This window comes from Brachionichthys hirsutus, chromosome 3 (assembly GCF_040956055.1).
Source record: "Brachionichthys hirsutus isolate HB-005 chromosome 3, CSIRO-AGI_Bhir_v1, whole genome shotgun sequence".
In the NCBI taxonomy this organism is placed as follows: domain Eukaryota; kingdom Metazoa; phylum Chordata; class Actinopteri; order Lophiiformes; family Brachionichthyidae; genus Brachionichthys; species Brachionichthys hirsutus.
In genome coordinates this window covers 13,444,603-13,455,383 of record NC_090899.1, presented here as the reverse complement: position 1 = coordinate 13,455,383, position 10,781 = coordinate 13,444,603, and the positions used below count along the sequence as shown (strand labels likewise).

At 43.6% G+C, this 10,781-nt stretch overlaps 1 protein-coding gene across 1 annotated transcript in view; it reads right to left on the bottom strand.

The window, feature by feature from the left end:
* Positions 1–738: 738 nt before the first annotated feature.
* me1 (malic enzyme 1, NADP(+)-dependent, cytosolic) overlaps positions 739–10,781 on the bottom strand; it is a 57,797-nt gene continuing 47,754 nt past the window's right edge. The window contains exons 6-14 of the mRNA XM_068756298.1: positions 10,657–10,760; positions 4,761–4,870; positions 4,230–4,327; positions 3,769–3,882; positions 3,136–3,241; positions 2,767–2,909; positions 2,471–2,644; positions 1,396–1,494; positions 739–1,317 (exon numbers count right to left, since the gene is read on the bottom strand). Coding sequence (XP_068612399.1) covers positions 1,150–1,317; positions 1,396–1,494; positions 2,471–2,644; positions 2,767–2,909; positions 3,136–3,241; positions 3,769–3,882; positions 4,230–4,327; positions 4,761–4,870; positions 10,657–10,760 — 1,116 coding nt within the window. The 3' untranslated portion in view covers positions 739–1,149. The remainder of the gene's footprint in view (positions 1,318–1,395; positions 1,495–2,470; positions 2,645–2,766; positions 2,910–3,135; positions 3,242–3,768; positions 3,883–4,229; positions 4,328–4,760; positions 4,871–10,656; positions 10,761–10,781) is intronic.

Genomic DNA, 10,781 nt, shown 5'->3' with positions numbered 1-10,781 from the left:
TCATATATAGTTATTCTCATAATGCACAACCAAGAGAGAGTTTTTGGAACGCTGCCATTCCTGGCCTGGACGACTGCGTGGTCTCGACATTGAGACATATTGATCATCACGTCAGAGTGATGGCTGCCTGAGGCTGATTTAAAAGAGGATAAAGGAGGAGGAAACCAAATGTTTGTCTCGATGAATCTGCCCTGGGGTGAGGGGGCTCAGCACTGGATGACTGGTGATACTGCTTCCCTATTGATTGTGAGCTGGGACGGGCAGCAGTCCAACCAGGCCTCTGGTGCTGACTGCTGTCTGGCCAGATTGACTAATTAATGTAAAATCAAACCTCAGTTTAAATCAGACAACATTAATCACAAAACAAACTGTTCTGATCTACCTGCTGCTTTTATTGCAGCATAAAACACTTTGCATGGTTCTGTTTTAATTTAATCCTTAAACCCACTCTAAGGCTCCTGATCAAATCTGACGATTAGAAAGAAAATCTGCCTTAAAGAAAATAATTTAGTGTGAAACAGAACTATACTGGGTAATTGTTGCGATGACAGAAGATGACCTCTTGAGGGAGCCAGAGCATGATGAGATGATGTTTTAAGCGAGTAATAAAAAAGAAAATGCATGAATTCTTAAATTCGTCAGACCAACATTGCCCGTAGGTGTGAGTGGGCGTGTGTGTGTGTGTGTGTGTCTTCAGGAACACGAATGAATGACTCGCCACAAACACAGGTTCTAGTGTCCTCATTAGATGTCCCTTTAATATCCAAGTCTAACACACAATACATCCTTTGTAAGTACAAAACACACAATTAAACCCATTTTCATTTGACAAAGAACTTTGGATTTTCACTGACACTGTTATAAGTGTCTTTTAGGTTACAACTGAAACTGAATACCGAGTGCAGTATTTGATTTAGTATCCCTTCCCATCCTTTGTGATATTCAAAAGGCACTGCGTATTGAACTGCATTTCTAAACTACTGTACTTTTGCTGCTAAAGATATAAAACACACTAATTCTCCTTGTGTTTGTCAACATTCATTTCACACTAATTACGTGACAGAGAAATCTCTACCTGACGGTAGCTGCGCAGCGTCTTTTGATGATGACGCATGTCAGTAGTTCACGTCTCCCGCTCTGTTCGCCGGCTTACAGCTTGCATGACTGCACAGTCATGCTGTCATCGGGCCAGCGGTACGAGTCCACAGCAAACTCCTCATAGTCGGTGCTGTAGGTGAGGGAGTTCAAGTATGCTTCTTTGTCGGACGGTTCCGGGTGAAGCGTCGCCATGCCGTGCTCATAGGCATACTCCATGATCTGTAAGGCACAGGTTTGGGATAAGGTGAGACTCTGACATGTTCAAGTCGAGCCACTCTTTCTGCACCGAGAGCTCACCTTGGCGGCCAGTTTCAAGGAGACATCCCTGATGGAGCTGAGAGACGGATACAGTCGTCCTTCACTCATGTCCTTCTCTGTCGCCAGGTGGGCCAGAGTCTGATAAGCAGTTAGCACACGGTTCATGTTATGGTCAAGAACAAAGTTAAATAAATAATAAGCCCAACGTGAGAGCGATTCAGATGCCACTCTGTCACAGTAACTTGCTTCAGAGTTTATTTCCTGTTTTATTTTGAAAGTTAATTTTCCCGTTACGAGTCTTTCCTTTTGCTTTACACTCGTTTCTGCATCGCTCTGGATTTATTTCAACCGCTAATGCCCTTTGCGCTTACTTGGTGCTGTGTGTTTAATCTCTCCTTCCTTTCATGTCTACATTCCCTTTCCCCACCCGTTTCTTTGTGTTCTTCATTTATCTTCCGCTTTGAGTTTCTATTTTCCATTCAAACTGATTGTCTAGTATTTCCCACCTGCCTGCTATTGTCTCCTCTGTCCTGTCCTTTAACCTGTGTTCTCCTAGGTCCCCTCGCTTTGCTATCTCCTCTTTTATTCCCCGTGTTCCCGTCATTTCCTTGTGTTTCCAGTCTTTTCTTAGTGAGTTTTCCACTAGCGGTTTTCCTTTTCATTTTGGACTGTTTGCTTGGTTGGTCTCTTATATTTGGTCCTGCCCTCCCTTTAGGATATTGTCTCGTTGTTAGCAGGACAACTGCAGAAACACACCCTGCTAGGATTTACACAGAAAGGAAACTATTGATGCATTGACCTGCTTCTAAACACATTTGCAGAAAAGCAAACCCACTTTGACACATCTCAAAGCAGTAATGACACCACAGACTGACTTTTAGTTCAGCTGTCAGTTTCCCTTTAAGCTATTAGGTCTCGGTCTCAGAACTATTTCCTGATATCTGGTTGTTCTAATGTATTGATCTGGAGAGAGCGTGCGTTCTCTAGAAATATACACAGCAGGCCACCATCATTAACGAGCACAATGGTTAGTATTTAGTGCTAATTCATAGTTTTAATCTAAATTTCAGAGACAGTGCTGCCGGCAGACAGTGTGTGTTTGTCGGTGAGTCACCTCTGCTGCATTGAGGAAGATTTCCTCAGAAATGTGTCGGATGGAGCAGGCAGTGACGCCCAGGCCAACGCCAGGGAAGATGTAGGCATTGTTTCCCTGACCAGGATGGAACGTTCTTCCATCAGGCAGTGTGACGGGGTCAAACGGACTGCCACTGGCAAAGATGCCCCGCCCCTGTAGCACAGAGTGGCGCAGTAACACTTTCAAGTCCATGATTTCCATTCGATAAAGGTGATTTTGCCATTCACAGCCACATGTGGGACTGTAGCTGCAGCGTAAAGGGTTAACGTGGGCACCTCTGTGAGTGTGTAGCACTGCTCCGCAGTGCATTCGGCTTTACTGGTCGGGTTGCTGAGGGCGAAAATGATTGGACGGTCATTGAAGGAAGCCATGTCCCTGATTATCCGCTCGGTGAAGGCTCCAGGAATGGCCGCCACACCTGAGGTAGAAGATGTGTGAAACATACATCCCGTTTCTGTCACTAGTTGCTTTCTCAACATTATCATCCAAAGAGAAAATTCAGCTTTTGTATTAGTCCTTAAATTCTCACTCAGCCTCTCATTAAAACTTCCTTTCTTCTAACAGCCCTTTACTTGGCCCAAGTCTCCTTTAACCAACTAACAAATGAAAAACTGTCGAGCTTCATCAAATATTTGTTGTTTTACCAATGATTGCTGTGGGTTTCAGTTCCCGAACCACATCTTCCAGTTTCCCCATCTGCTGATGCTCATGAGCAAACCTCTCCTTTTCATGTGTCAAATGGTCCCGACCCTAAAAATGATGGAGAGAACCATGTGGAAAAAGAACACGAAGCCTTCTGCAAAAACACTAAACAAAAACAGCAGCTTTTAGTGCTGCAGGAATGAGAGATTCGACTCCACTTAGGGAACAATGTGGAGGTGGTGAGGAATGACTGTGGGTGAGACAGGCAGGAGCCCTGGGACACTACTGGTAGCGAGCAGGAGCTGAAGACATTGAAAAGGAGCTGGAGGTGGAACGATGGATTAGAAACATGGATAGTACAGATAAAACAGATGTGGAACAGATGTAACGGCTCATCTCCGGTGATTCCGAGGAAAGATCTGTCAGATAAATTAATGAACCACGGGGAACATTTTTCACGAGTGGCGAGTAACTGGACCGAACATTTGGAAAATGCACCAATAAAATGCACCAGGATATCTTTTTATCCTGTGATAGCACAAACATGTAGCATTTTAGTTTAAATTTAAATATATATATCTACATTTTACTGTCTGAATGAATGCACTTTAGTCCATGTGTGTGATTTACTACACCTTGACAATGAGACCCTTGGAATCAACCATCCAGATCTTCTTCAAACATTCCTCCTTAGCGAGTCCTTCCTTCTCCATTGCCATGGTAACTAGCTCAGCAATCCCCATCGCTGCCTGGGAAAGAAAGAAAAGGGAAGGATCGGGTTAGCAGCTTAAAACCTAAACCAGCTGCAGGTTAATGCGTTAACACCTTGTTTAAACTATTTGATACACCACTCCTAGTTCACTATCTTCATAGGAGTGCGAGAAAAACTGCTCTGTGCTCCTGTAGTTGTAAATATGTTCAACATATAGCATCAGTTTCTTTCCACAAGGATACGTGACGATATTGTATTATAGGTTCTCTCTAGAACATGTGGGACTACTAAAGCTAAATTCAAGGTGCAGTCCTCTTCTGATCATCTATAGCTATAGTTATAGCTGCTGTTCTTACAGCTTTCCTTCAGCTGGGCTGCACATACCTCCCCTGCACCTTGGAACACAATAGTGTGGTCGCACAGTTTGGTCTTGGTGATGCGGAGGGCGACCAGGAGTCCAGCGACGGCCACTGCAGCAGTACCTAAAGAGAATCAGAACGCAACATGAACACTCAGGTTCAATGTAAAACCTTATTTTACAGCCAGTGGTTCTCAGTCTCATAATTAACAGCATAAGTCGGTGTTACTGGCATAAATGATGACGCTGAATTAGGTGCATTAATCCAACCCCTTCATCCTAGTAGGATGTGATGACCTCAGGTGACCTGCAGCCTAAAAGCCAATCACATCGCACCATAAATCAAACAGAACATCTGTACATTCAACATCTATTCTGTCTTTCTTGGTGCTTCAGTAGAAATGATACTTTATCTCTGCTGGTAAAGGACACATTTTAGCATATCTTCACATTTATATACAGATAATGATGAGATGAAAGAATGAGCTGCTGAGACGTGTGTGTGTGTGTGTGTGTGTGTGTGTGTGTGTGTGTGTGTGTGTGGTGCTGCTGATTACCTTGGATGTCATCGTTGAATGTGCAATACTTGTTGCGGTACTTGGTCAGCAGGCGAAAAGCATTGATGTTTGCAAAGTCTTCAAACTGAATGAGACAGTCCATCCCATACCTGTAAGCAGAGGCGCATTTAATCCGGCTCAACTAGCGTCAAAAGACAGAAAGACGTGAAAGAGACAAAGATTCGCTTTGAATCGCTTACATGAAAGATCTTTTAAAAGACTTGCACAAACACAGAGAGCAAGTCTCATCTTAAATAGACTTAATTCAGTCCTGAGGGGGGCGCTCTTCCACTGCAAAATGCAGCACCCTGACCCAATGACCCAGCACCCTGACCCAATGAAACTGCGTGAACTGTGTTCGCACAGTTCACGCAGTTTCATTCGTCAGACTGACACCTGTTTTCTTTATGAAGACATCTCACAATGCAGGGGAGGAAAATCACTGTGATGCAAAATAACACGGAGCCCACCCATCCTCCCAGGAAACCAGCACAAGATGCTGCTCGGACCACCTCACATCCAGTCTGAGCAGCACCACAGAAGCCAGAGCCAATGAGCTCCTACAAAAACTTCATGCAGCAACAATAAGGCCAGCGTTACAGGGCTGTAAAGGAGATTAAGCAGCCACAATGACTGGATGCTAGCAGAACACTCACAACAAGGTACGGGCAGATGTGTGCAGAATCACGTCATATACATGAAGAGCTAACATCTGATTACAGCTGGCACAGAAATGGCTTATGTATCCATTTTTTTCTCTTATAAATTTTATAGTTTTTTTTTTTATTCTTTTCTTTTCTTTTCTCGGGCATAATGGGCAGACAATTGTAAGAAAGCCGTATTACTCAGACAAGAGTAAATAGAGACTGCCCCCCCATCCCCTAACACCTGCAGGCATGTAAGGTAGCTTATTAACCAGGAAGTTAAAATAACATTTATATTTCTCTCAAGACAATATTTGTCCCCCTCTTCTCCTTTCTGATTTTAACCTCTTCTTTCTTTCTGTTCAGACTTTTCATAAAACCCCACCTCAAACCCAATAAAGGGAAATGCTCCCTGTCTGTGCTGTTATTGTACATTTCACTGCTGCTCTCTCCTGCTTGTTACAGTGGCTGCTAAACTGCTTAGACTTGAAGCAGGACGAGGATGAGACTGAGCGGAAGCAAGACAGGAAAGAATTGCAGGATGAGAGGCGAGCTCAACTGCAGTAAAACCTGACGACCTGTGGACAGAGTGCCGTTGCTGGATCACTGTTTATTCTTGCCTCTGCCACAGTGTGAGACACGGATTCCTAATAAAAAGAATGATAGCCCGACTGACTCACCGCCAACACAGCGGGAACGGCGAGGGGGAAAAAAAAATGTGTTTCCTATCAAGCAGAGAGCAGCACGAACACTCTGAGCTGTACGAAGAGGACGGATACTGATGCCAAGAAGGGAACCATAAACCTTTCATTGTGTTGCGACAGACAGGCGACAGGGTGGCTGTGGCCTTGCCCCGATGCCAGTGCGGGGCTCTTTGCGCCCACTACTGGAGAGTTCACAGCATTACAGGCAGAACAAATCTGCTCATGCACAATCATCCAGAGAGATGAATTCTGGAGTGCAGCTCTTTGAAGAAGTTATACTCACATTAGGTGTTCACACCTAACAGAAAATATTATTTTCTTCCATTATTGGGGGAGATATCAGGAAAGCTGAGTTGTGAAGACATCGTTATTCAAGGGCATGGGCTGATCATGAGCTGCAGAGAGATCTGTGGTTGGGTTAGGTTTAGGGAAAACAATATCTTCCAAACAGAATCCTCCGTGGTCTCTGACCAGAGGGAGTGTTTCTGCCAATGAGTGTGAGCTCTGCTATGAACGAAACACCTCCGGAGGCCAATAGTGTTTGGTGACCTTATATTTCCTGAAGGTCTGTTGTCTTTCCTTGACAACCCGACGGATGGAACGTCGAAGTCTTTCAATGGATTGCAGTGGCAACTGACAAAAACATCAATATTTGCTTCTGTATCCAAGTTGAACTATCAAGGGCGACACGCTAATCGAGACAAGGCATGTCTAAAGGAATAACAAACACCATCCTTATTCCTGACTGCACTGAGCGATGCCCATTAATCTTTGAGCGGTAGGGGAGGTGCTGAACAGACTGGGAGATTGTTCTCACACAAAAAGCATCATTATTTCTATAAACAGATGTTTGAACTTGGAACTTCTGTTACGCTCTTTTGCCTGAGGATGTTTTAACTTGGCAGAGGGTTAAAAAAATGCACTAATCTTTGTTTAAAAGTACTTTGAATTATGCTCTGCAGATTTCAAGGACATAATTTAGTGTACAAAGGAGGGCATCAGTAAAGCACTTCCTAGGAACATATACTGGGAAAAAATAAGTAAAAGGAAACAACACTATCACAGATTAAAGTATTTAAGATTTGCTGGACATTGTTTAATCAAAGTTAATTGATAGTTGCTTTAAAAGAAAAGCCCAAAAGTCCATAACTGTCATCACAATTTTATTGGGTAAATATCAAACCCTGATTGGTGATTCCATACCAGAAAAATTAAAGCTTTCCAAACAGGCCCCGCCCACTCTGAACCAAACTGAAGTCTCACATTTGAAATAACTAAAGGTATTTTAACTTTGGCAGAAAAGGCCACAGATGACTGTGTAAAGTCGAGGCTTAGTCTCAAAGTCAGTTTCCCATCATCTCCTGCCAATAGATAATACAATTTGCTTAAAAAAGCAGCTATTATATTAAAGAGTTGTAGAAACTTGATGAAATGTGATTCTACAGCTAGCAGAAAGTGTTTGGAGGTCATATCTAACACTGAGGTGGAGACTAAAAGCAAAGTGCAAAGAGAGACAGGACCTCTGCAAAGGTCACTGACATGGCCGTTCTGTCCAAACGCAGCCGTCGCACCTGTGTGTGTGTACACAAACACACACACACACACACACACACACACACACACACACACACACACACACAGGCTGTGAGTGCCATTCCTGCAGCGCCTCGTGGCTTCATGGCTGAAGCCTTAATAAATCTCTGGCCCCTTCTCGTTGTTCAGAGAGCCAGCATCTCTCAGCACATATTATTTGTCAAATCCCCCGGCTGTCATTAAAGACAAAGAAGCATTCTGCTTACTTTCTTCTCTCCCTCACTCTTTCATCCATCCATCCATGAGTTTAAAATAGTTGATTGCATTCCTCGAGCCTGATCTGAATGGTTCTGAGGCCTGTTTCTGGTCATGCAGCTTTGCTGACAGATCTCACCAATTCTAGAAATTCCTTCAGCATTTTTTTTATGGGAAGTGGAAATATTTACATTTTACCTTTGCACATTGAAGCCATTCTTTATTCCCCGGCCACTCACTGCCCATGTTTGGGGCTGTCGATCATGACATCACCTCTTCAGATCACCTGTTCAGATCTATCCAATAGCGAAACGACACACATTGCCAAGTTGTAATTCTGTAATCTAGCTCCTTCCTTGATGCATTTCCTCCTCACTCTGCCTAATCCAGCGATGTTGCCACAGTGTGTGCCCTCCACCTCCTCTTCACCGCCTATTTTGGCAGATCCTTCAGTTTTATCAGCGTGTCCAGCCGTCAGCCTCTGGAGAGTCATCTGCCACCACCACCACCATGGTGTTCTCCAGTATCAAGACTCCCCATTCAGACTGGGTGATAAAGAGTTCTTTATCCTCAATGCTCAGCTGACTTAAACATATATTTCTCACTTGTCTCCTTCTCACTTTGACAGTGCATACTTCCACCAAGATTGGCCTCATAATCGAATTATGTCTTTAATTGGAATGAATAATAAACCATGAATAATAAATTAAAAACAAATAAAACTTAAAAAATGAGATGCTTTGCTAGCTAACTGACAAGCAACCGTATAATTTGGCCTTTATGTGCCATAAAATCCTGAATCAGAATCTTTAATCCCATAAGAACACAATTCAAGGCTAACTATTGAAAACGGCTCCTCTGACACTGCTTCACATAAAACACAGATAGATTCCAATCATTTATATATAAACAGCTGAGCTCTCAACAACAACCAGCACTAAATATAACTACTCACCATGTGCAATACCGCCGCCTACCTGACTTCATGTGCAATAACTAATGTATGCTACTATATGCAAAGTAGTGGACAGTCTCTCTGCATGCACTGTTTATCACCTTCAATCTGTGTCGTTTTCTTCTGCTCTTAGTTGTATTTTATGTTGTAACTAAGCGCCAAAGGGAGCAGCACTCCTAATGTCATCGTGTAACCGCTATGCAATGACAATAAAGGCTTTCTATTTATATTCCTACAGAGACATCTGCCAACAAAAACATCAATGACGACCTTTGATGAAATGTGAAAAGCAAAGGTGATTGTTCCCCTGACAGAAAGTGCTGCGTTCAAAGTTTCAAAACCTTGAGCCTTATTTCATCCTTTCTAAAGTGTGTGGGTGTTTGTCGAGGCAATGGGATTAAGGGATAATTCAATTGTGCCTGAAGACAAAAGCAGCAGACAACACCTGCTGGTTATCCACAATGAGTGAAGGATCCGGACGGGCGGCTGGCCTGACATCAAACAGTCCGTTGCGTTATTAACCTTGCTGACAAATTTTGGAAGGGTAGATTACATAACCCACCAGACGTCTGCTGCTTATTGATGATGAGTCGATCTGAAGTATTTAGCTTGGTTTCTTAGAAATCTAAACATAAATATTACTTTACAGACTTGCAGAGCTATAATCGCTCGTTCAATCTCCGAGTCCGTAATTATTCATTTTCCGCCAAGCTGTTCCCTGCAGTTGAGAAGCTACCCAGTTATTAGAGTCACGGCTTCCTGCTGCCAGCTGGGAAGGGCTCAGACCCAGGACTCTCCTTCTGGACTCTGGTCTCTATGGGATAGGATGACTCTTAACCAGGCACATGTGTGTGTGTGTGTGTGTGTGTGTGTGTGTGTGTGTGTGTGTGTGTGTGGCTGTGATGGCTCCATAGCACACGGTAACATAGAGATACGTGGACCTGACTTGCATGCAGTAGAAGATATACAGAAGTCCCTGCAACACACACATGAGGCAAAGCCCCAAGCGAAGTTAACTTCAGCTTAGTGAGGAGGGAAATGATAAGCTCAGCGTATGAAAACAGAATGAGTGAATGTGGAATACTATATGCTTCAGTGCCTTGAAGCTCAACTTTCACTGTGATGTCCTGCTAAATAAAGCAGCAGGGCGTCATGACATCGGCGGTCTGAATAATGCATCTTCTGTGCTTGTCATAGCATTCATATGGTCGGATATGCTGCCTGGACTGAGATCATAGAGGTCAAGCCAGAGATCTCCCATTATTCCTCTGATCGTCTGTTTACAAGCTCAGTCGCATTCCCTCAGCATCAAATGTTACATTTCTCCATATCCTGTTTACATCAGATTAACTCTCCTTTCATCTCTGATTCATGAAGCGTTTCTGTGAACTAATGAGAATACCATGTCATTGTGCTTCAGTTTCTAAATAAATCACATGCATATCCATATGCTGCACACAGCATCGTCACCAGAATGTCTGAGCGGCTGTGTGCTCATTGAAACCCGATGGCGTCGATGCTTACCAAGGCTCGCTGATCACTTTTCAATAAGCTGACATTAAAGTGAAGCCATTTCACAGCAACCAAGACTTTTGTTCAAACAAGGTAAAACTGGTTCATCCGTGTCTGAAGTTCCAGACTCTGGAATTCCACAGTCGTTGGCTCCATCGCACTGCACACTCTGGCTATGCTAAACAGCTTAACATATTTCTAACAGCCCCGTTTGCTGTCTGTATTGAAATGACAATCCCAGGCGGCATGAAGGGGGTGGGCAAAGGATGATCTGAAGGCAAATACGATCGTACCTATCTGATACTGCGTTCATAAATTCATCCAGCAGGTCATCGTAGGCTTGACCTCGTACCCTCTTATGTCTCAGGCCGATATAGAAAGGGTCCTCCAGCAGCTTCTGCAAAAACACATGGAGACA